The sequence below is a fragment of the Cebidichthys violaceus genome, unplaced genomic scaffold, assembly GCF_023349555.1.
Source record: "Cebidichthys violaceus isolate CVI_PGR_0920_01 unplaced genomic scaffold, fCebVio1.0.p SCAF_9, whole genome shotgun sequence".
In the NCBI taxonomy this organism is placed as follows: Eukaryota; Metazoa; Chordata; class Actinopteri; order Perciformes; family Stichaeidae; genus Cebidichthys; species Cebidichthys violaceus.
In genome coordinates, this window is record NW_027176975.1 from 13,549,646 (window position 1) to 13,574,826 (window position 25,181).

General features: G+C 40.1%; 3 protein-coding genes across 6 annotated transcripts; 2 read left to right on the forward strand and 1 right to left on the reverse strand.

The window, feature by feature from the left end:
- Positions 1–6,916: 6,916 nt before the first annotated feature.
- LOC137867140 (immediate early response gene 5-like protein) lies at positions 6,917–8,410 on the forward strand. The gene has a single exon (XM_068703576.1). It carries the CDS (start codon positions 7,065–7,067, stop codon positions 7,941–7,943), a length of 879 nt encoding a protein of 292 aa, XP_068559677.1. The 5' UTR covers positions 6,917–7,064; the 3' UTR covers positions 7,944–8,410.
- Positions 8,411–8,844: 434 nt separating this feature from the next.
- LOC137866750 (carnitine O-acetyltransferase-like) lies at positions 8,845–16,708 on the forward strand. 2 transcript variants are annotated; one of them, XM_068702840.1, is made up of 14 exons: positions 8,845–8,973; positions 10,111–10,380; positions 10,512–10,630; positions 11,120–11,173; positions 11,285–11,450; positions 11,577–11,751; positions 11,899–12,077; positions 12,170–12,270; positions 12,356–12,475; positions 12,568–12,690; positions 13,209–13,344; positions 13,424–13,486; positions 13,573–13,710; positions 13,816–16,708. In XM_068702840.1, exons 1-14 carry the CDS (start codon positions 8,947–8,949, stop codon positions 14,029–14,031), a joined length of 1,887 nt encoding a protein of 628 aa, XP_068558941.1. In that variant the 5' UTR covers positions 8,845–8,946; the 3' UTR covers positions 14,032–16,708. The 2 variants fall into 2 exon arrangements, with proteins under 2 accessions (XP_068558941.1, XP_068558940.1); XM_068702839.1 differs by lacking the exon at positions 8,845–8,973 and adding an exon at positions 8,982–9,105.
- adamts13 (ADAM metallopeptidase with thrombospondin type 1 motif, 13) lies at positions 14,383–24,979 on the reverse strand. 3 transcript variants are annotated; one of them, XM_068702836.1, is made up of 29 exons: positions 24,832–24,979; positions 24,472–24,526; positions 24,215–24,348; positions 22,851–22,934; positions 22,556–22,680; positions 22,322–22,468; positions 21,715–21,849; positions 21,282–21,432; positions 21,070–21,174; positions 20,813–20,964; positions 20,615–20,678; positions 20,170–20,296; positions 19,938–20,086; positions 19,722–19,842; positions 19,530–19,583; positions 19,261–19,442; positions 19,012–19,168; positions 18,402–18,531; positions 18,140–18,319; positions 17,816–18,014; positions 17,636–17,738; positions 17,428–17,557; positions 17,077–17,253; positions 16,789–16,993; positions 15,931–16,201; positions 15,711–15,854; positions 15,429–15,608; positions 14,830–15,005; positions 14,383–14,741 (listed from the first exon to the last, which is right to left on the reverse strand). In XM_068702836.1, exons 1-29 carry the CDS (start codon positions 24,907–24,909, stop codon positions 14,586–14,588), a joined length of 4,071 nt encoding a protein of 1,356 aa, XP_068558937.1. In that variant the 5' UTR covers positions 24,910–24,979; the 3' UTR covers positions 14,383–14,585. The 3 variants fall into 3 exon arrangements, with proteins under 3 accessions (XP_068558937.1, XP_068558936.1, XP_068558938.1); XM_068702835.1 differs by having other exon boundaries at positions 19,530–19,610; XM_068702837.1 differs by lacking the exon at positions 22,322–22,468 and having other exon boundaries at positions 19,530–19,610.
- Between the last annotated feature and the right edge of the window lie 202 nt (positions 24,980–25,181).

Sequence of the window (25,181 nt, forward strand, 5' to 3'; positions counted from 1 at the left end):
TGGCTTCAGAAAGAATCTGTTGCATGTGGTTTGGAGGAGAGAATGTTTTCCTTCTTTGCTCTCAGTGTGCTCAGACACAACACATGGAAACATTTTCAGAGAGGCCATGGGTCTGTGAAAAAAAAAGCGCCAGACATTTTATTTCTTCTCTCTCTTTTCATAGCTCTTTCGGTTCTTTTTTTCTTTTTCTTTACTGATTGAATTACATACATCTGCTTCCCACATGTAGAAATATCCCCCTAATGAATATGTGTTATGCACTCAGGGGTTGTGACGTGCAATTACTAGATACTATGTTAATAGCTTATTTTGGTAAGAATCAACTGTCAGAGTGGTGTACCAAGTGGTGCACTCTTCACTTATTCCCTGGAAGAGTGGCGGGGATATATCAATGAACATCCTATTTACAGCCTCTATTTCAGTCTGTAATAAATACTCTTCCACTCACATGAGACAGTTGCAGGTCTGCTCTATTGTCTGCCATAAATATGCTGGAAGGGTTGGTTAAATATTGATAACACCAATTTTCTGCCTCCCCCCTCGCCCCACACACCCTCTCTCCATCACCACCACACACACAAACACGTACACACACACACACATCACACACTTGTACCAAACCCCTCCTTCTTTCTCTCCTTCTATCTCGCGGTTATTTCACCCTCACAGTAACCTTGCTTATGCATATTGCATATGTAAATAAAGCACCCCGCCTCTGAAGTAATTGTGTGCATCTTCTACCGAGCTGCATATCTCAGCTCTGTGTTTAAGAGGACGCACTATGGAAAGACTCAATTCTCTTTGTTTAACAGGTGATTCTTTTCTGTTTGGACTCATCCACCAACTCCAGAATTATAGATTTATTGACAAGAAAAGTGCTGGAAGTACAAATTTTACAACAATTTTGGGAGTTAAGAAGGAGTTGGTTATGGGCGGGGCTGAGTCCCTTGTCCGGGACGTCTGGCTGATACACTTAAAATCTTTAGTATGAAGTAACTTTACTATGTCATAATTAGGTTGAATACTAATAAAGAAACATTGCTTAAGTGTTAATTATTTATATAGGAGAGTATATATATATAGTTTTTGAGTTATCAAATTGGCATTATTCTTAATTAATATTTTGTTTGTTTCAGCTCATAACAAATTGTTTATCAGATGTTCATTTCAAAGTCACAGTGTTATTTTTCCTGTCTTTACAAAACTCTTTGTCACAAGTGAGAGACAGAAAAAATGTTCAGTGGCCAATGCTGGTACAGTTTGTTGTCCTAACAAAGGCTCACATAAGCCTAAAATTATTCAAAAGTATAAGAGGCTTTCTCTTCGTCAGTTGTATGTGTGGTTCATGTGTGGTTAAAAAAAAAAGTTAAGTGTTCTCTTCTTAAAATAAAATATGTGAATACAACAAGTCTTTGTTCTAAAGATAATTTTCTTTATCAAGCAAAAATGTTCTGCAAAAATAGAAACGCCTGCACAATGTCATTCATGTATAAAGTAATGCTTACATTACGCTCACCTTTTGGTGAGAATTATACTTTACTTGTTTGTGTGTCAACCCTACTCTGTGGTACGTAATGAGGGTGTCATTAGTGGTGATGCTATATTGAACTGCGTTATATTGAAGGTGTTTTAGAAATCTGATATCATGAAAAAAAATCACAACAAAAGTAGGATTTATTACAGCCTGGTTGTATTGAACATAATTGTTTTGCTAAAGGTAGTTTTGTGGAAATTCCTAGTACAACTATACTATCTGAATTGTATTATACTTAATATAAAGTAGAGTAGTTTCTTTGTTTTCTTCGTGAAAACACATCTCTTCTCTCTTATCTAGAAGTTGAAATCAAAGTCTTAGTTTCAGTCTCAGGTTTGTAGTATTGCTTGGAATGAAGCAGTATAGAGAGAAACCACCTTTAAAATAAAGAACATTATATGTTTAATCTCCCTCAGTTAACATCAATTTGTATTCAGGACATTGAGACTGTTGACATATTATACCACATACACAATACTAAATTGTATAATTATTGCTAGCATCTCGCTTCATTTAAGATACCATAGAGTTACCATGCCCATATATGTTTCAGAGATTAAGAATCATGCACCATTTTATTATTATGTTATTATTGTATCTTTTTGCCATTTATACGTTTGTGCATTTTATGAACCAAAGCCATGTTTTAGTTCATGCATAATATGTTCAGTTTATTAAAATTGCCCAAAAAGCATATATGATTTAAGATTAAACATGATTCATCATTAAAATAGCATGTTCATTTCTCTACAATTATTTTTGTTATGCACACTAAGGTCCATGTGATCAGTAATAAAAGACCTGTATTCTTTCCATTATTACTGGATGTGTTAGCCTTCTCTGTTTTATAAGGTGGGCAAGGTTACTCAAGGCAACATAAGTGTGTGTAAGTACAGCCGTGTCTTCAAAAACTTGGTCCATTTGACATTAGATCTGACCTTTGCCTCTGTCTCTCACAGATTGCAGGTTGTGTTTTTTCTCCAGTGATGCTGAATAAAATGTTTGTCACGGTTATGTATTTATTTTTTTCACTGTGACATTTTGGCACCTACCTTCATTTTGTCATATTTGCATGTCAGTGGCTTTACTATTTAGCCACCCATAATGCAACACTTAATCCAGATCATGATATACGAAATATGTATCAAGGGCATGTGCATTCTTTTTGCTCTCAAGGTTCTTGTTCCCACAAAAACAAACCAAACCAAGATGTTGATATATTTTGCCCTAAATGTCATTTTCACCCTATTATACATCACTGTACTATGCTATACTTTACTACACAATCTCCTCTATCAAACAGTGCTAATAATCCAGACTAGTAGTGTTAAAATATTACCATTAAAGGTGCAAGATCCGAGATTGGGAACATTTTGATTTTCTCTCAACGGCTCTCAACATGGCTGGCTGCTCACAGCTAACGGTGCTAACGATGCTAACGGCGCAAACTACGGCAAAAGTACTGACAGAGCAAATGATGTTTACCTGAGGGGTAACCTGAGGCTGAGCCCTACACTTCAGCAACAATTCTGTCAGTTGGGAAGGCATTACCAGGTGTAACCTTTGTATGAGAGCAGTGACGAGTGCTGGCAGTGAGCTAACCAGTGGGGCATGCCCACATGTATGGACATGCACTAAAAGCACGAGCTGCCGGCCCGACTATGTCAATAAAGCAAGGAGAAGCTCTGATAACAACACACACAGAGGGAGAGCGACTTCATTCTCTGCTCAGGTAAACATTACTCCACTTTATCTTTACATATAGCAAATAGCTGTTTTCCTGCTATATTAATGCTCTAAACGTTAAATACAACACCTTTAAAGGTACTTGAAATTAAAGTAAACAAATCTATCCAGTACTACTACACTACAAATTGCTGAACTATACTATAAAATATAATGCTATGCCATACCATCCCACGCTGTACCATAAAATATGATATCAATCTGCTCTCTGCCATTTAAACTATCCCAGAGAGAGCACACATGTCAGACTCCAATTTACACCATTATCAGAGCATGATAACCATAATAGTGGCTGTCCTCCTGATTCACGTATTTGGCAGGAAATCAAAGTCACATCCAGGTGTTCATGATGATGTCAGCCATCTGTGTGTGTACACACAAACAGATGTGGGGCACGGATGACAGATAATCTCTCTACAAAGAGCTTTTACCCCACACATGTGAGAGCGGTGACAATATTTCTATTATCAGAGGCAGTCCTAATGACATCATTGTCGCGTCCAAACAGTACATTCATAATCAACTCTGTGTGTGTGAATTAAACCTGTGTACTCTGTACATACTGTATGAGTATATGTGATTTGGCTTTTGAGGAAATATTTGTTTCGTAAACAGGTATATTACAGTACAGTACACTACAGTACAGTACACTACACTACAGCACAGTATAGTATAGTAGGCTATTATCGTAATAGTATAGTATTGTGTAGAAGTGAATATTGTTTTCTCCACAGTTCTCTTCTATCTGTTCTGTTCTATTTTGGGGTTGGGGTTTACAGTGTGCTTCTTCGTGTGCAATCCAAACCTACCATTTTTAGTTTGCTTTTATGCTGGTTTCTTGTTTCTCCGTTGTTTATACTCTTGTATCCTTCTAGTTTTAAGTTCGTGTGACATATTTGATTTGGCTTTTCTTTCATTCATGGCTCTGAGAAGCTTATTTGAACTGCATGTACTTTTACAAAAACAGGTCTACTAATAATTGTTATATTATATTATAATACTCTCTCCTAGTCTATTCCATTACTCTTTGTATGTTATAATCTACTCTATTGCTCTCTATAATTCTTTATTCAATTATTTTCTATCACTCTTTTATGTGGCACGTTCTATTGTGCTCTATTGGTTACTCTTTACTATTATTCTATTTGACTCTGTTCTATCTCTCTCTATGTACTACTGTTATTTTCTATCATATTGTTCTCTAAGCTATTCTATTTTCCATCACTCTCTACTTTGTTTCCATTCTATTTCTCTCTTTTTTGTTCCATTCTATTTTATTACTCTCAGGGATATTCTATTCTATTCTGTCACTCTCTACTATATTCTATTCTATTGTCATTACTAACTATCTGTCTCTATGCTATCACTCTCTACTCTGTTCCATTCTATTGTAATTACTAACTGCTATATTATCTTCTATTCTCTCTCTCTCTCTCTCTCTCTCTCTCTCTCTCTCTCTCTCTCTCTCTCTCTCTCTCTCTCTCTCTCTCTCTCTCTTTATATTCTATTTCATTCTACTCAAAGCTACTTTATTACTCTCTACAAATCTTGATTAAATTTTCTTCCATTCTATTACTCTCTAATGCTGTATGTTCTATTCTGCTCTACTGGTTATTCTTTACTATATTCTATTTAACTCTATTCCATCACTCTCTACTGTGTTGTATTCTATTCTATTAGCTTATCTTGTATATGTTCTGTTGTATTCTATTATATTACTCTCTGTTATATTGTAACTATTACTCATTACTCTAATATGTTCTTTTCTACTATTCACTTTTATGTTATATTATATTACTCTCTATTCTATTCTATTACTTTCTACACGGTCATATTATGTTATATTGCTATCTATTCTATTCTATTCTATTACTCTCTACTCTATTCTATTCTTTTCTGTTAACCTGTATTATGTTCTATTCAATTATAATACAATCTATGCTATTCATTGTATTACTCTCTATTTTGTTATATTCTATTACTCTATAGTATTTTATATTATCTATTATGTTTTATACTACTGTATTGTTTTATCATTTTTATTATGTTCTATTCTACCCTATGACTCTCAAGCCTATTCTATTCTATTCTATTCTGTCACTCTATAGTTTGCTTTATTCTATTGTTTTAAATAACTATATTCTTCTCAGGTCTATTCTTATTCTATTTCTCTCTCCTATTGTAGGCTATATTCTATTATTTTCTTGTATGTTTTATTACTCTCTAATGTGTTCTATTATATTATAGTCAGGTACTCTGTAACATTTTCCATTCTAGTCTATCCCTCTCAAGCATGTTCTATTCTATTACTCTCTATACTCTAGTATGTTCTATTCTTTTCTACTTTAATACTTTCTAGTTTGTTCTTTTATATTACTCTCAAGGATATTCTATTCTATTCTGTAACTCTACTATGTTCCATATATTCTATTGTGATTACAAACTAGTTATATCTCCATGCTATCACTCTCTACTCTCCTCTATTCTATTGTTATTACTAACTGCTATATTCAACTCTGTTCTACTTCTCTCTTTCCATTCTGTTTTGCTATACTCCAGTCAACTATTCCACTCTAATATTGTTGTTTTAGTCTATTCTATAACCCTGTGTTCTATTATATCATTATATACTATGATGACTGTTGTTTTCTATTATATTAAACTGATATCCTGTATTATTTGCTCTATATTCTGTTCTTTTCTATTATGTCATCCTCTACTGTATTGTATTTTATTACTTGCTATTCTATTATGTTTTATTTTTCTCTACCCGATTACATTGTTTTCTATCACTCTCTATTATGTTCTATTGTATTATATTACTCTCTATTCTATTCCTTTTAGTTACTTTCTGTTCTATTCTAGTCTATTACTCTCAAGGACCTTCTATTCTATTCTATTGTAATTATAACTACTATGTTCTACTCTAATCTACTCTTATTCTACTATACCATCTACTTCTGTAGGTTATATTCTATTATTTATTTTTGTGTGTTCTTTTGATCTATGCCATTATACTCTAGCATGTTATTCTATTCTAATACCCCCAATGCTATTTTATTATATTCTGTCACTCTCTATTCTATTCTATTGTAACTACTAACTGTGTTCTATATCTTTGCTTTCACTCTCTACTCTATTCCATTCTGTTGTAATTACTAACTGCTATATTCTACTCTATTTGGCTCCTCTGTTTCTATTCTGTTTTGTTCTATTCCAGTCTACTCTGTAACTCTTTACTGTTGTATATTCGGATCTTATTTGTTTATATTACTCTCTAATATGCTTTATTGTATTCAGTTAGTTCATTAACAGATTATTTTCTTTTATAGTCAATTCTATTACCCTCTATTATATTCTACTGCAATTACTAACTATGTTCTATCTATTCTGTCCCGCTCCTCTTTTTCTATTCTATTCTACTCTGCTCTTTTCTACATGGACAATAATTGTGGTGATTTTTGTCTGCACTGAGATTTAAAAAGCTCAGAACACATTTAGTGAAATGCAGCATGCCCGCTCCTACGTGCATTCTGAATGAGGCTAGTAGTGATATTTGCGTATAACAGAAGCACCGCCTCCCTCCCATTGGACAATGTCTATGTGAGGGCGTGGCAAGGAAAGATGAGAGTTGCAAACCATGCCCTTACTGGGAAGACATGGAGCGCTATGGACACAGTCTCTACACGAATCCAGTAGGAATCTCAACTAAAGACACATTTCTTCAGTGAAGAAACAACCGATTTGAGAGACTGAGAGGAAAGAACGGCTGGCCCGGTTGAGGATGGAGTGTGCATTTGAAGCACAGAACCTGATCTCCATTTCTTTGAGGAAAATCCAAAGCTCCAGGACGCAGAGAGGAGGCATCAAGCTCCACAAGAACTTACTGGTAACGTACGTACTGAGAAACGCCAGGCAGTTTTACATGAGCAAAAACGTGTCGCAAACGCAAAGGACGCATCAATATGAGGATGTAGCGGCAGTCCGTGAAAGACAAGACTATTTTGAACTGAGCGGGAGCTTAACGGAGTTGGCTGATGACTTCTACTGCAACTTTACTGGGGTTGAGTCGGATACTTGGCACTGCGGAGCGCACCAGCCCAACGGCCAGCCGGCAGAAGTGGCGCACCAAGACGCATCTGCCTGCGCAATGCTTTCACCAAGTGACTCTGACCTCATGGTTTCGGAAGCCTGTTGGAGTTGTGCAGACAAATCCTCCTGGGAGTTACCTATCCCAAACCTACAAGCCAACCAAAAGACTGTCCTGGACTTGGACACGCATGTAGTGACTACTGTCACGAATGGATACTTCCACTCAGACTGTTGCGCGCAGTCTAAACAGCCGCAGGGCGCGCAGTGCTACACTAAAAAGCGAAAGATGGACACAAGTTATCATATTGTTGATCCAGAGTTTTATTTGCCAGACTTTGGGCCAGTGCCATGTAAAAGGATGAGGACTGAGGATGATTTTCATTCAGACTCGGACCAGTTGGACAGCACAAACATCTCCAACCTGATCTCAGTGCTGGGTTCAGGTGGACTATCTGAGTTTGTGAGTTGGCAGCAGACGGACCTTGAACAAATATTCGCCACTCAAACAATTTGTTTAAAACATACACTGTTAACAGGCAGTGGATGGACCAGAGCAATTGAAGCATTTTGATTTGTATGATTGTTTTTCTTTGTATTGTTTTATTTTATTGCTTCTCAAATAAACCATGACACGACTGCAATTCCCTCTCTCCTCTGTTATTGAAAAATGTTGATGAAATGTGATTTTAAAGAGCAAGCATGTTCATTTTGGATTACTTTTGCACAGTAACATTTATCGTGCCAATGATATACTTTCTTCACACGGTATACATGAATTGTTCCTTTCATTTAAACCTTATTTTTCTGGTGATTCATTTGGGGTACTGGAGTCAGTCTTTGGTTTGTAGCCTATTTCCTGAAGAAATGAGTTAACGCTCAGTTTCTCTGGAAAGACGTTGGACGAGCTCCATCATGTGGCCAGAAAAGATCTGTGCAGCCTCGTGCACCATCTCATCGCAGAATATCATTCTGTAAATGTATTATTCATTTCAGGGCCTGCTTTTATTAATCAATAAAACGTACATTATTTAAAAAACATTGATGTATTGGCTTTAAATCGCAACTTCAACTCCTGATGAATTATATCACTATGCACTTGCTATGTGTGCACAAGAGTGAGTTTATGATATACATTTAGGGTGATAGTGACCTTGTATTTTTTCCATTGCTATCATTTTACCAGTCGTGTGGGACGTCATACAGGTTATCTGTATTTCATGACAATGCATTGAAAAAACTAGAAGAAAACATTAATAATTCGTATGGATTACTATAGTTAATTAGGACTTTTCTTCTATTAAAATAAATACAATGATGAAATAAGGCAGCTTATCATAGCTGAAGGATTTTGTGTACAATATTTTGAAACGGCAGGCACGCATGTGCTTTACTCCACTTGGAAAAAAACAGGACTTTCAGTGGAGAGCTCGCAGTTGTCTTGGCTCGGTGGGTCCGTGGGGTGGGCGGGTCTCTGAGAATACGCACCGAGCTTGTCCTTGAGACATGACTGCCCGAGGGGTCTCCCTGCTATATTCCCGGGACAGCCAAATACTTTAACGCGTCTGTTTGACAAGATGTTGGGTGTTTTAGTCAAGGCCGCGGTGAGTCTATTGCTTTTTCAGCCTAACTACATGTATTGTAAGTGCGTATCAACAAACGCAGTAACGTTACGTTTGGCTTTACGGCATCAGACTGAGGGACGGGGGTGGGGCGCTGCACAGGACAGCAACAAGGTGACAATATAAGTTAAATATAACTCATATTTCACCCTGGTTTACTGGCCTGGTACGATATTTGTTGTGGAATAGTGTTGATTTAGAGCGTAATTTAGCAGCCCCGCATTTAGACGTTAGCGTTATGCATACCGTTAGCCTAGCTTAACGGTAGCTGATAGCACAACGTTACCTCGACTTGTAGCGTATGCCGACATAGTTTTATTTGCGACAAAGTCCCCTTCAGTATTGCCCCTCTATTTATATTATCTACACACAACAACACTGCAACACACGACGGGATTCATATCGTTTTTATTTTATTTTGAAAACGTCTACCGGAAGTCCCTTATTGTATGCCAGACTCGGCACAGATGAAAACGAAGCCCGTTAATGTGAATGATTTATATCATTATTTCTGAATATTCCCACTGTTACTTAATTTATAAACACCCATTTATAAATGGATCATCTCATCATCAATATATCGGATAACAGATGGGCCTAGACAACTTGCTCTCATGTGTGTTTTGATGTAGCTAACATTTCAAAGGTTCAACTGTGTCAATCTTCTATTTATAACCTGGCAGAACTGACACCATCGGGTCCAAAGAACGAGTTTGGCTGTTTTGCAGTTGTTTTGGTGTCAGTTTTCACACTTGAAATCACCTCACTGTGAAGTATGTGCCTTTGGAAATAATTAGAAAAGTTGTTCACAACACTTAATCCTGTTCATACTTGAAACCATCGAGTCATTTACTATTTGAAGCTTTGATTGCATGCACTTAATATTTTACAACTTGTTGATACCTGGATTTGTGAGGCAGCATCAGTCAACTCTTTGTTCAAATATTGACCAGTGACCACATGACCATACTGTAGACTTGCTGCCTTGATATAATAGTCAAAGTGTGTAGTGATAATCTCTCTAGTTGAACCTGAACATTAACTGGACTAAAGAGCATTTGTGACAATAATGGAAGATGGATGAGGAGCGTTTTTGCTCATTAAGACCGTGTCTTCCAGCTGCGGCCTGGCATGGTGAAGCCATGTCGCATGGTCAGACCAGTAACACAGATCCCAGAGAGGTCCCTGGTGTACCAGGAGGGTTTGCCTAAGCTGCCTGTGCCGCCCTTGAAGCAGACATGTGAGCAGTACCTGGCCGCTCTGGAGCCCATCGTCAGCGAGGAGGAGCTGGAACACACTCGGCAGCTGGTGAAGGAGTTCCTCACCGGTGGTGTTGGTGAAAGGCTGCAGAAAGGCCTGGAGCGACGGGCACACAAGACAGACAACTGGGTAGATATCTGGCAGTGTTTAGCTGAATATTTTGGTGTATAAGACATCTATATGTCTGTAATCTAAACAAGCAATGGAGAACTGTAAAGAAGCATTCTTTTATCCTGCTTTCTGACTACTGCTTTTTTTAGTTGTCAGAATGGTGGATGCAGTCAGCCTATCTAGACTGCCGTATGCCGGTGGCGGTCTACACCAGCCCTGGGGTTGTCCTGCCTCGCATGCACTTCCACGATCGACAAGGACAGATGAGGTGAGAAACCAGGATCCACTGTAAAACCACAGTAACTAAGCTGTTTGTCATACAAAACAAATCAAATTGTCTTATTCTATGCACACAGTTGATTCCAAAAAAATGATTTACATTGTGTTGAAGTGCAGTGTAAACAGGCTCATATGAAACTGGAGTTTGAAGCCGACCTTTGCGCAGGGTTCCCTCCACATGCTGGCTATTTAAAGCCATTTTAGCCACTCATAGCATTGCTCAGCTGTTTTTGTCTACCGTGACCTATGGGATATGCCATGGACACAGTGGCCCCAAAGAGAAATACTCCAGTGAAGCCAATGGCTGAGTTTAGGACGAGCTAGGTACAGTGGGCCCACAATTTGTCAGCCAGTGACACTAGTAGGTCATATGGAATGACATGTACTTGTAAATGTCTCCATTCAGAGCAAACTACTGATAATTGATGTTCACAATCACCATATGTTTGTCAGTAACACAATGATGTCTTCTGTGCAGGTTTGCTGCCAAGCTGATTGCAGGTGTTTTGGAGTTTAAAAATATGATTGACACGTGAGTTTGCCTGAAACTAATGCAAATATCAGACTGCTGTAACAGAGAGCACCATGACTTTCAGTTGGTTTACAGAACTTCAGATGTATAATATGAGCTGCTGTGTTGTAGTGACACCCTGCCTATAGAGTATCTGAGTGGGAAGCCGCTGTGTATGGACCAGTATTACCAGATCCTGTCCTCTTGTCGTATCCCTGGTCCAAAGAGAGACACTGTTGTTAATCACAGCATCGGGAAAACGCCTCTCACTCATATCACTGTGGTCCACAACTTCCAGGTATTCTAGATTGCACTGCTATTCTTCTTCTTGCAACTCATTTTGTAATATAATATCACTGGTCCAGTGGCTAAAGAAATACTGGATCTATGGCTGAATTAACTGGACCTGGTCTTTCTCCCCCAGTTCTTTGTCCTGGATGTGTACCACAGCGATGGCACCCCGCTGACCGTAGACCAGATTTACATGCAGTTGGAGAAGATCTGGAACTCCTCTTTGCAGACTAACAAGGAGCCTATTGGCATCCTCACATCACAGCACCGCAACACCTGGGGAAAAGCCTATAACAATCTGATTAAGGGTGAGCAGAGAAACAAAAACCTCAAGAGCCTGTGTCGAAACGCTGTGTATCGATAGATTTATTATCTTATTTAGAATAAATCAAGTCTTTGAAAGAAAATATGTTATGGAAAATGTTTATTTTAAAGGCGGTTATATTCCTCCTCAGATAAAACAAATAAGGAGTCAGTCCGTGCCATCCAGAAAAGCATCTTCACGGTTTGTCTGGACGCTCCGATGCCGCGGGTGTCAGACGAGCTGTATCGGAGCCGTGTGGCTGCCCAGATGCTGCACGGAGGAGGAGCTCGCTGGAACAGCGGCAACCGCTGGTTTGACAAGACATTACAGGTGAGTGTGAGACAAATTACTTTACATTCAAAATGATCAGCTGCACTCTGGTAATGAGTGAGAATTTGAATGTGCTTGTCAATCCTCCACAGTTCATTGTTGGTGAAGATGGCACAAGTGGACTAGTGTATGAACACGCACCTGCTGAGGGCCCACCCATTGTTTTTCTCATTGATTTCGTTGTTCGATACATGTAAGTTTCTTTCAATTCTTAGATGAGAGTCAGACGTTTTTAAATAAACTCAAAATGGACAAAATGTTTCATATATTCTCAACAGGTCGAGGACTGACATAGTTCGCACTCCTATGGTTCCCCTGCCCATGCCTCTGAAACTACGTTTTAATATCACACCTGAGGTCAAGAGAGACATTGAGAACGCCAAACAAAATATGAACATGTATGTAAAGTGCAGTTATGATTATTATTATTATTGTCTCATCTTTGCTGTCAGTCTTTTTGTTTAACTCACTCTTTTCTTTGTTTCGTCAGAATGGTTCATGACTTAGATGTGAAGGTGCTTATGTTTTCTCATTTTGGAAGAAAAGTGCCACAAAAACATAAGCTGAGTCCAGATGCCTTTGTGCAAATGGCTCTTCAACTGGCCTACTTCAGGTAAGAAATCCTTTTTCATAGTTGCTGAATCCCTTTTCAAATGATGCAGGACATGGACAATAGATGGACACATCATGAAAAACACACATTTGGATATCTGGTGTGCCTTCCAACCCACAAACTGTGAAATAGGACAACCCAGTCAGTTGTTTGTAGGCTGCCTAGATTAGAAAACATGTGATTCAGCAAGCCATTCAGAATTGACTTCCCATCCTATCGTACTTGCAGGCTCATTAGAATATACAGACTCACACGAGTATCTCCACCCTCGGCTTGAGAAATAACTAATAACTAATATTTTTCTCGGCAATCAGAACAGGCTGGGCTTATCAGGGGGGTTCAATAAGACAGACGCATAAACAGTGTGTTTCAGACAGAGGGTAATATACAGGTATATTCAGGCATATAATCATGTTCTAGTAGAAACCCAAAATACGGGTATGAACCTGAAAATGAGCATGGTGTGTCCCCTTTCATGTATTACATCATATATTCTGTGTCCTGTTTTTGAATCCCAGGATGTATAATATTTGCTGCTCTACCTATGAGAGCGCATCGTTACGAATGTTTAAATATGGGCGAACAGATGCAATTCGTGCAACTACTACAGACTCGTTTAAATTTGTCCAGGCAATGCAGGACCCAGCCAAACAGGTACTGTTGAAGCACCAGAATTCACAATAAATGTATTGAATGAAAAGCTGTCTGACTGAACAGAAAATACTTTCAACAGAACACAGAGAGGCTGTCGCTGCTGCAAGCGGCCGTTCAGACACATAAGAAGAACACGTACAATGTGAGAACTGGAGTTTATCAACATTAAATAAATCTTAGTTTTTTAATACATCATCTGATTAATCTACACATTCAACTCTATTTCAGGCAATTCATGGACAAGCCATAGACAGACACCTCCTCGGACTGAAGAGGCTGAGTATTGACGAGCTGACCTCCATGCCTGAGATATTCATGGATACCTCGTTTGCTGTGGCTGAGCATTATAATCTCTCCACCAGCCAGGTACATCTGTACCTAAGAAAATCAACAGTCTATTATTACTGAGCAAATGATTGTTTGTCTTCGTGTTTGTTTGCTTGCCCTTATCTTTCCCGTCTCTGTGTCCAGGTTGGCTCCAAGACAGACTGTGTGATGTGCTTCGGTCCAATGGTGCCAGATGGCTATGGAGTGTGTTACAATCCCATGGATGAGCACATCAACATCGCCATCACGGCCTTCAACAGCTGTGACGAGACGAACGCGGCCAAGTTTGCCCAGGCTGTAGAGGATGCTCTGTTGGACATGAGAGCTCTCCTGGAAGACACAGCTACAGCCGAGCAGTGATCCCACACTGGGGCCTGGCATGGTGCTTTTGTCCTGGCGGGCTGTGCGGGAGCTGGAACTGAACCGGTGCGGCGACGTCGCTGGCAGAAAGCCACGCTGACACAGACGCACAATGTACTGAGTGTGCTGGAGCTGAGGGGGGAACCTGTTATCAAAGGGTTGTGGGAAGTACAATGCGTGACGTGATGTGAAGCAATTCTTTATAATGGAAATTCTATATTTTAATACATTGTGTTTTATCTCATTTTAAATTAACATGATTTGTTGATTGTAATAGTAGAATATTTATTCTTGATTTATACTTTACAAGTCTCTGGTGCAGTCTTCAAAATAATACTGTCCTCGCTAGACTTAAAGATTTTGAGAGCTTTGGTTTGTTTATTAGTTCTTTCGGGTCAAAGTAATTACCACATATGAAAACAAAACAAGAGAAGTCTTTCCACAAACAAAATAGAAGTTCAAATTTGTTTAAAAAATATGTCAGTATTGTAAACTAAAGAAATGTTTAATGTAAATTCCAAAACTCCTCATACAATAATAGTTAATATTTAGTATCAAAGACGAATAAAGGAATATTCGGCTCTGAAGCTCCCTTTGGAATGCAGGTAGTCTCCATGAAATTCAATCTCAGCCATATTTCCAGAGGAGTGCCACTGAAACAACTGTCGGCCTTTAAACACGGTGGTCGCTAAGACATCCATGTCCCGGATCTGAGCAAGTAACACAATGCATTCGTTATTATACTGTAACATGAAAACAAACAATTTTGAAACAATGGCAAACAAAACATGTCCGCACCATGATGTATGTAGACTGGGAGTTGGTGGCGTTGAACACTGATCCAGTGTGCAGTGCTTGGATTCTGATTTTCACTGAGGGAGGGGCGTTGATGAGCACTCGACAGGTGTGGTTTGTGTTTGACGTTGTTGGATTCTCAAAGACACCGGTTGGGGAAAACAGCTGAATGTCACAATCTGTGGGGCAAAGCCATAGTACATTTCATCTCAACAAAATATTATGAATACCTGTCAAGTCAAATGCAATCCAATGCAATGGCCAAGCTGTGAGTAGTAGGTGAGAAGACACAATAAAATCACAGTACAATACAACACAAACTTTTGCATATTGTTATTGCGATATTTTCGGTTTCACTGTACTTATTGCAGGGCCTTTGTATTGGATTGCATTAGACTGTGCAAGTGTTCACAATATTGCGTACTCTCTCTAGTTATAGTTTTCAACCTCTATGTTGCAACATTGGGCTCAATTGACATATAGCTGCAACTATTCCAAAAAGCAAGTAAAGCCTCCTCTCATCCGATCTTTTAAAATAAAGGAAAGCCTTTTGGATAGCAAAGGAAAAAGAATTGTGCTGAACTCACAACAAGCACTCTTACCCTGATGGTGGCTCTTCTTCGTGTTTTTCTGTGAACTGTAGGTAAACACAACCCCGTTCCCGGGGGTGAGCAGTTTTTGACGCACCAGTAGGATGTTGGTTCTGGTTGTCAGTTCACTATCCGCTACCCGCTCGCACTTCCTCACAAATGCCAGTCGGTCAAAAAATGCAACAAATTCCTCTGTAAAAAAAACCCCACATTCACAGAGTGACAGTCGTTTATTTAGCTGCAATAGTCACGACATAGGACATATCATCCTTTTACATAGTAGATAAAACATACTTTTTCTGCAGTTCAAAGAGCCAGATTCCACTTTAATGTGAATGACCTCATCAAGGGGTCGACCTATGGATACTGTGCAGCGGCCGGTCACGTCTTTCAGATACACTGTTCCGGATTCCTCCAGGAGTAGCTGTCCACATACACCTGGTCAAAAGCAGACACTGTAATGATATTCCTGCAGCTGCCAGCTGGGTGGAACGGGTAGTTTATGTGTACTCACTGGAGTTAAGTGCTGGGATGGTTGTTGTAGTGGCCTGTGGAACGGGAATTGGCTCTGTTGGACTTGGAGATATATGGTCCAGTGAGTGCTGTGGCGTAACTTTAGTGGTGACATCTGAGGTGGGCAGAACGCAGCCGCCCAAATAGCAGCCCTGGATGGTTATGGGTTTAGGCATGTGCATACAAAACAGAGGGCTGAGGGGCTCCGCCTTAGAGGGGCCCATGCAGGACACTGCTCTGGACTGGATCCCGTATCCACACGGTACTGAACACTGGATTGGGAAGATATCACAATAAACCTGATTCACATGACTGGGAACAAGAAGAGGAGTTCTGTGTCCTGGGAAAGAAATTGCTTTTTAAGGGCCATACCACTGCGTTTGCAAGTACATTTCTATAATAAGTAGCTATTCATATTCTGCATTTTCAATGCACAGATTGTAAGACTTGGATTGTTTTTTCCGACAATTCCAGATAGTAATTGGTTATTAGTTATTTCCGTACAATATGAAAATCATTTGGTGTTGCAATATTATTTCATGACAATGCAGTTTAAGTGCAGACTGATTTGAAAAGTCTTGCATGGTCCTTTAAACAGGACATTGAGTCAGTATTGAAGATGGTAATAAGCCACACAAATTGAATAATGAAATAATAATGAAAGTGTGTAACAATTATTTGTCTTTGTTCTTATCTTCTATTAATACGTCTTTATCTTAAGTAGGGCTGCAACAAGTGATTCTTTTCAATGTTGATTAATATAAATATGTTGCCCATTCCTTTTCTGTCAATTGACTGGTTGATCAACTGAATGTTTCATCTTGAGTCTAATCTAGTCTTCACAGTCCAGTCCATGTACCTGGCTCCATGGTTTCACCTCCCATCTGAAGGTGCAGATCTGCACCAGGCAGGGCACTGTGGTGGCTGGTTTCACAGCTGCATGGCAGCTTTCCTCCAGCACCACACTCTCCTTGCCGTGAACAAATTGGACGCAAGACACAGTCCTCTGAGCTACACCCAAATCACAGGACGCCGAGCAGGGCGATGCGCTGAATACCTTCCACCTGGATGAATGGCAGTATTCAAAATAATTTTGCCTTTGCAAAAAAAAATATATTTAGACGATGTGTGTTTGTGTGTGATTCACCTTGCTGGGCAGCTGTGGTCGTTACATGAAACCACTGCTGTGGGTTTGGGAAACTCACTGCACTCTGAATCCTCCACCACCTCCTCCTCCCCTTCTGTTTCTACAGCACAGTACAGCACCCTGTTGGCCACCCCTCCTCCACACGTTACACTGCAGACTCCTTGCTTAGAGCGCCACCTGGTTGTTACGAAAAGTATTTTGCTGCTGTCCCTATTTTAAACAACATCATTTCTTTCTCTAAAATGGATACACAGCAGAGTACATACTGAAGACACATATGAGATTCACTTCATTATATTATATTATATTATACATAAATACTGCATGTTGATGTCAAGTATAGTGTCTCACATGGGGGGGCAGGGAAATATGTTGCAGGTCTCAGACTGAGGAGGAGGTTTGGTAGAAGCATCACAGTGGATGTCCGTCACCTTGAGTCTGGTCTGGTGGTCCACACAGGAGAACCAGACCTGCAGGGTTCCTACACAAGAATCAAGCTTTGGTTGACGTTATCTGATGAGGCTGTTTCTGAGTGAAAGTGAGTACATGTTTCACTTACCATTATCACAGGTCTTTGAACAATGGCTGATAACAGGACTCCAGACATACACAGGAGCCTGTTTAGAGTGTGGCGACACACCAGACTTTAGCACTGGTTGTTCCTGGTCAAGAAAGACAATGTTTAGACACCCTTCACCTTTTGAAATAAGAGAGAGATTTTAGTTATGTTCTACTTTACCTCTCCCTTAGATTGCCATCCAATGGGACAAACATTTACCACACACGGCACAGAATCAGTCGGTTTGATCTGCAAAGAACAAACACTTTGATCCACTTCAACATCTTGACCATCTTCTGGCCGGACACATGATACGTTGCGTTTTGCTTCTCCTGGCCCGCACACTGCCGAACACTCCCCTGGCTCTGACACTCGCCATCTGTGAACACACATAAATGGATTTCTTTTTTTTTTAAAAACTAACAAAGCCTTCATACTCTTTAGCCATATGAAGTCATTTGACCCATGAACATAATGATCAACAGTACAGTGTAGACTTCATACCTAGCAGGACAGTGTTGCAGGTTACATTTTTCAACAGTATCTGGAGCCTTATCAGGTGGGCATTCAGAATCTGCAACCTTTACCACATCAGCTCCATGTATCTGAACACATCTTACAGGACGCACTCGCTCTCCTCCACCACAGGAGGCACTACAAGACCCAAACATCCCTGTGTCCCAGCTGTAAAACAGTAAATTATTAATGTATAACCATTTGTGCTGAGTACAGAAGGACATAAAACAGTGTTGAGTATGAACCAAACCTGGGGGGACAGCGGGACAGCTGACAGGTTGTGTGGAGCGGTACGGGTGGAGGAGGTGTTTCACAATTCTGTTCCTCCAAATGGTTGTTGGTGTCTTCATCTACACAGACAAACACCTGCTTCTGTACACCTGTTAAGAAAGTTAATATGTGTAGAAAGAAAGAAATACTTAATGAACAGCTTCAATGAAGTTAGCGAGATTAAGGGGGATTTTTAAACCCAAAATGTTTCATATTATTGCATTTGTTGCATTGTATGTGACCATTTAGTTAATCAGTTCAGTTGACATTTTATGGTATTTGCTTCTGAAAACATGTGCGATCAGAACAATGACAAATGAACTTGGCATATTCAACACTGCCTGTCCGTATAATAGACAGACACTGTAAGTGTGGGATAAAAGCTTGCTCGAAAAGGTCAATTCTGCTGCACATTATCATACAAATGCCTCGTCTCATTTGTAAAACCCATTGGCTCCTAAAACAAGAGAGCGAAGACTATAATGTGCAATCAGTCTGTGAATTTATAATGACATCTATCATCAAATACATTATTATGCTGGTTTTCTTTTGGTGCTTTTCAATATGACTCGTGATTAACAGTTCGTTACCTGATCCACAGGAAACAGAGCAGGGTGTTGTGAAGACAACCCATTTTCCATTAGGTGAGATGTCTGTCAAGTCGCTGTTTCTGATCGGTACATAGTAGTGGTAGCTAATGTTTGGATTAGTCTTTTCTCCATATTCTTTTCCATATTTGCGATAGACCTTCAAAGAGAAACACTCAGATGTTGAACACAAAGTTTTTCCCATTTTACTCCTGCAAGTATTTACGTTATTGAATGTTTTTCTCTCCAGACCTGTACTCTTATTTCGTCTGACCATGGTCCTGGCAACAGCAGCTCTTCCATCTCGGGCAAAAGATCAGTGGTCAGGTGGAGGTGGTACTCTAGGTGGTTATCATCCAGCGGGGAGGGGTGGGTCATAGTCAGTGCCATGCTGCCCATCCCGGAAACAATGTACCGATCCCCAACCATTACAGCTGGGGACATAAACGCCAAAAACAAATCCCAGTTTTAGTACCTGTTAATCCTGTTGTAGAAATCTCTTGTAAAGTGAAGAGGCTCACCCATGTGAGTGAAGAGAGGTGCCCTGTTGACAATATGAACCTGCGTGGCATTTACTGGCAGAGACAGGAAAGTGATATACTCTGAATAAGAAAGAAATAAGAAAAAATGGCTGACTTAAATGAGTAATAGATTACCAAATTAGTTCTCAATTCATTGAATGTGTTCATTAGCTGTACACTGTTGTTTGTTACCTCTGGCCTGACCGCCAGTGTAGGAGTCAGAGGTCAGACTGCAGGATGATGCATCTCCACCACACACTCCGCACACATCCCTCACTTTCCCAGATTGCAGCATACCATCACAGCCAAACAGCTGATCAGAGACAAACAGTACATTTAAAAACTGTGAAAATGAAGTGTGAAAGTGTAGGATTGCATGTGCTTTGTCATCTACTCAGTCTTCTTTACCTGGCATTTCCCTCTTAAACAAGCAGCTGTGGATCCAAAGTGAGGCGGGCTGTCTGACTCACAGCGAGTCCCATCAACAAACTGAGAGCCACGGCTCACTATGAAGTTTTCTCCTTTTGACTGGCACACATATCTGCACTGCTCATCCCCTGGTTATGATGAGGAGAGTTCACATAAAAATAAATGTTAGTTTTGTTTCTTTACATAGAGAAAAATAAATATTTAGGCCCACCTTGTGCAAAGCCTACAGCAGGGATCCAGGTGTAGAAAGTGGCAGTGTTTGGTAACAGGTAGAGGGGGTGGAGGTCTGTTTGGGAACACTGCTCTGCCATGAAATCCAGCTGAGTGAGCTCACATGGCTGCAACAACATGCGTGGTAAGACAAAGAAAAGCATTTTTTCTTCCTTGATAATGGTGTCTGTTTGCCTTTTCAACCCCCAAACCACTATAGAGGTATTCGTGGCTCACTTTGACCCAAGCTCAATTACTCCTTTGCCTCTAATTCTCCAAGTTGTCCCATCAGTACTTGTGTTTTTGGAGGCATATTATGGGGGCACAGGCTGCAAACTGCTAACAAAAGATCAACAAACAGTGGGACGATTCTGGGCACAGTGATCCACTGAGTAAATAGTATTGACCTACTGTATGGAGGCCCAATGTAAATAGTCAGAACGTACTTGCTGGTGACAAAGTTCAGCCTCAATATCCGATCCCTCACAATCATTCCCTCCAAAAGCAGGTCTGAAAAATTAGACATAGTACACTTTCAGAAAGTCATCTGTAAGCTGTTCACTTTCAGACGTCAATATCACATAAAGTACAAGTACACGGGATCGTCAGCTTCGACTGACTGATGCTTGCATCACATTTGTTACCTTGGGTTATTGCATTTCCGTGTGCGGTGAGTGACTCCCCCTCCGCATGTCCGTGAGCAAGGGGAGAACTCAGACCAGTTGGACCAGGAGCCATGCACCACCACAGAAGAGCTGAGCTCATCTGAGGAAACGCAACGCCCCTTCAGACACCACTGGAGGAGAGGAATGCACCTCATGAACAAACATGCTTAGGCCTACTTTTTGGTTCAATGGGAGAACGGTTGCACCTAAATGACTCACTAATAACAGTGTAGTACCTGATAAGGTGCACACTCTGTCCCATCCAGCAGTGGGACAAGGAGACGTTTGCAGGAGCTGTTATCATCAGAGTTAATGTGACAGGACAGGACACGACAAGCTGGCTGATGGTAAAGAAGACCAAAAAGGACTAAAAATTGGGTGGTGGTGTGTTTATTTTTGATGTGAAATGCCACCTGGTGGTATCAAGCTGCTATTACAGGTGACTAACCAAGTCAGGATTGGTGAAAGAGCAGGCTCTTGCAGTGCTACCAAAAGCTATACGGCACTGGTCATCAACTCCGTAGTATAGACCAGGCTTCCAGTCTTGTAGGGAGCCTCCCAGTGCAGGCAGATCCTTTACACACTCAGCTTTACCTTCACTGGGAACATGAGTACAAGTGACATCTCATTATCATGTCTAGACTATGGCAGATTTGTATCTAAACTACTCACAGTATTCCACACTGAGAGTTCCTATACTTAAGATGTAGTAAAGTTTTAATGAATTTAAAATCAAAGGCAAATATTACTTTATGAAAATGTGAAAAATGCAATCAGTTAAAACAACCTGAGGTTAAAATATGACTTAGAAATGATTCCCAGGTCTGCATGGTGAATGAGGGGCACTTCTAAGCACAACTGCTCTGAATTGGTTGGCCCACCTGAAGAATGTGAGCAGCTGCTGTCTGCTGCAGGGAGACCAGGTCAGATCCACACTGTTGTAGCCGCCATCAGAGGCCATCATGAACCCACTCCTGCTGCAGGTGTTTCCTACTCCGTCATGGTTGATTCCAAAACTGGGTGAAAGGAAATTGACATCTTCAATTAGATCACACCTATATTATCTAGTATGCTAATTATAAGGAAAATAGGAATGTCCTTGAAGGAAAAACTTTAAAAACAAAAGTAACATGAATTCACTATATATCCATTATTGGACATAAGTGTAATTGTATGCTTGCCTGTGGTCAAATATTACATTGTTGCATGTTTATCTAACTGGCTGAGAACTGACTTCAAGACTGGCCAAGTTAAGTCAGCAATTATGTTGAATTAGTTCATTGGAAGGGTACCAATCTCTTTTTTCCCTATAATTAGTGCCAAATTACATACTTCTTTCATGGAAACTTCTTGGAAATTATTTTAGAAATTACAAACCTTCAAAAGAAAGCGTTACCTAATAAAGTTTAATACCTGTGATGTAAACTTAAAACCTATATTATAGATATTGCAGATTCCCTGATGATCATGTGTGTGACTCTGCTTTACCTGTGGCCAATCTCATGAGTGATGGTGATCCCCAGGTCAAAGCCCGTGTCCTCTGTGATCACACAGCTCCATTCATTGGAGCAAGCCCCACCCAGCTGCGCTACACCCCTGACCTGATTGTTCCCATCGGGCAACACCAGGTCGTACCTGTTAGTGATGGTAGACATAAAACATGGCTTCATAAAATATCAAGAGAACATGTCCTCGCAATACAGCCAGCTACATGTAACACACCGTGTAATGTATAACAGAAGATCAGCGTGTAGTGGGTCTGTATCGTTTGAGGGGTTTATCCTTCGGCCCCAGTCACACACACTTCTGAGAGAGGAGGTGATGTTGGAAGACATTTGGATCTCTGGCTAGAAGAGCACAGTAACAAAAGAAAGGTGGTGATAACAATGTTAAATTTAAGGTCATTTTTACCATTGCTCACACTTAAAGTCAGTCTGGATAACATGAAAGGTACACATGTTGTAGCAATATGTAGCTACTACTTGATTCATTGAGCTTATAACAAGGAGCCAGTTACCTCTGGCTCTGACAGGATGATCATGCGGACCAGGTGCACCCTCATATTGGCACCCAGGGCCATGTCTCTCAACAGCTCTGAGGCCTGCATGGAAATTGGAAAAAAAGTCAGATGAATACACAGTACATCAGCAGGATCTTCAGAGTGTAATGGGACTATAGTACTTATTATAGTAAAACAGTTTTTGAACAGAACAACAATTATAATAATGTGATCAATAGGCATAATTATGTCCTTATGGGTTAAGGTTTGTTGGCATATAGTTAAAATACACTTTAAAATAGGTTGCATCTCCTATGCGTCTCTCTTAACTAATCACTTGCTCCACCAAGCAAAGAAAACCTGACCAAAGTCAAACACACCCAATTTACACGTGACCATCAGGTGAACGCTGGGTCTGGCTAACATGCTAAATGCTAACACGTGCATGGTAGACCCACCTTTAGTAAGGTGTGTGAAGACGTTCAGCTGTTTAAGACTGTTATTCCCTGATGTGATTGTATGAACTCATTCAGCTCAAAAATGTTAAAAAAGAAACGTAAGGAGGGAGCTGAGAGACCGGATTGTTGTATTATTAGTATTATTATTATTATTGATTGAGAATGAACAAGCAGAGACATTGAACCTAGTGCAGATTGAGGAGGATTTAGCAGTGCACAAGATTCGCAGATTGCCATTCAACCAGGTGAGTACGACACTCAGTTGTGATGATGATTGTAACTCTGCAGAAGAGACTGGTGCAGCTTTGTGTGCATTTTGTGAAACAAATGCACAAAAAACTATTATTTATTGCTTTAATATGTGGCGCGTGTTTGTGGCGCGGTGGGGTTTCCCATTTTTATTTGTTGTCTGCTTTGATGATGTTTTGTTCTGCTGTTAATTCTATAAGAAGTGTCATCTTATTTAGTGTATGTGGCCCATGGATGTGTGGCCTATTAGGCCATTTGTATTTGTTGTCAGTCGTGTATGTGTAACTGTATGTGTGCTGGCCTCTTTTCTGGTTGTGTAATTGATAATCAATTGTATGCACACAGGCTGCACAATGGCTTCTATAGAAAAGGAATATCTCGTTGGTTTGGACAAAGGAGCTCTGGAGTGATGTGTAACCTACAAGTTGATATGTTAATGCACTTCATTTTGTAACCTAAATACATTCTTTGATTTAATAGGTATAAATATGTTTCCCCTGTCAAATATGTAAGTATAAGTATCCCTTTTTACATGAATACATTTTACACAAGATACTTGAGTAAAACATTCTAGGACTCTTTCCTGCTGTGGTTCCAGCACAGTTCCCCATACATTTATTTAAGGCATAGAAACGGCTATCGATAGAAAGTAAAGGCTGTCGTGCTCAGTCTTACAATGTTGAGGTTGGTGAGGATGTATCGTTCTGTGTCCTGCTTGTGGACCTGCTGGACGTCAGGCCCGACCACCACCAGCAGTTCCAGATGTGTGATATCAGGCTTCTGAGCCCAGCGACGCAGCCGCCCATTCACTGTGAACAAGGAGAAGGAGACAGGACAGACACCAGTAATTATAGTATCACAGAGATAACACATCTATTGCATTATGTATGAGTCTTAAAATTGTTTTACAGTTCAGCCAGAGAGAGACATACCTGAGGTATCAGAAGATGAAACTATGTCTCTTTGACTGGGGGAGTGATGTAAATGCTTAAAGAGGACACAAATATTTGTTTTTAGGTTATTTTTAAGCACCATTTTTAGGGTCTTTAGAAACTATAGCTTCAAGTAACAAAATTTAGATATGTCTGCCCAAACACAATGAAAACATAAAAGTATTTTAGAGCTTTTGTTTTTTAGTGACTGCCATGTAAATCCAGTTATGACAGCTGGTCGTGGGTTTTCACAGGATGATAAACAGTTTAAAGTTGAAGAGTTCAATGTACTTTGCAGAAGTCCCGAGCAGTGGAATCACTAACCGCCGTGCTCCTGTTCACCCGCAGCTTTCCACCTACCTTGTCCAATGGAGAACTCATTAGAGCGGTGAAACCAGGCCACAGTGACAGCAGACAGAGCACGGTCGTAAAAAACATGTTTCCTATCTTCCTGTGTGTCTACCTGCTCTGCTTTAACACCAGGACAAGATGTGATCCTCCTCTTTAGCAGGACAGAGCCCAGCTAAGAGGGTATGAGGAATGCGTGGTTATGTAAACAGAAGGGACAAAGTTGATGGGTGGCATACGTCATTTGCTAGTTTCCCCCCCCTAGCTTTGGAACCAAGAGGACAGATCTCATTGGTTGGGTTTTTCTTTTTTTGTACTATGACTAATGTGTATATTCTTGCATTTTGTAACTGAACAATGAA

Coding starts and splice junctions, on each gene's coding strand:
- LOC137866750 (XM_068702839.1), top strand. CDS start 9,004: ATGTATTGTAAGTGCGTATCAACAAACGCAGTAACGTTACGTTTGGCT. Junction 11,174..11,284: donor TTTAAAAATATGATTGACAC/GTGAGTTTGCCT, acceptor GCTGTGTTGTAG/TGACACCCTGCCTATAGAGT. Junction 12,476..12,567: donor GCCAAACAAAATATGAACAT/GTATGTAAAGTG, acceptor TTGTTTCGTCAG/AATGGTTCATGACTTAGATG.
- adamts13 (XM_068702835.1), bottom strand. CDS start 24,909: ATGTTTTTTACGACCGTGCTCTGTCTGCTGTCACTGTGGCCTGGTTTC. Junction 18,320..18,401: donor CTGTCCCGCTGTCCCCCCAG/GTTTGGTTCATA, acceptor ACTGTTTTACAG/CTGGGACACAGGGATGTTTG. Junction 15,006..15,428: donor GAAGAAGAGCCACCATCAGG/GTAAGAGTGCTT, acceptor TTTGCCCCACAG/ATTGTGACATTCAGCTGTTT.
- LOC137867140 (XM_068703576.1), top strand. CDS start 7,065: ATGGAGTGTGCATTTGAAGCACAGAACCTGATCTCCATTTCTTTGAGG.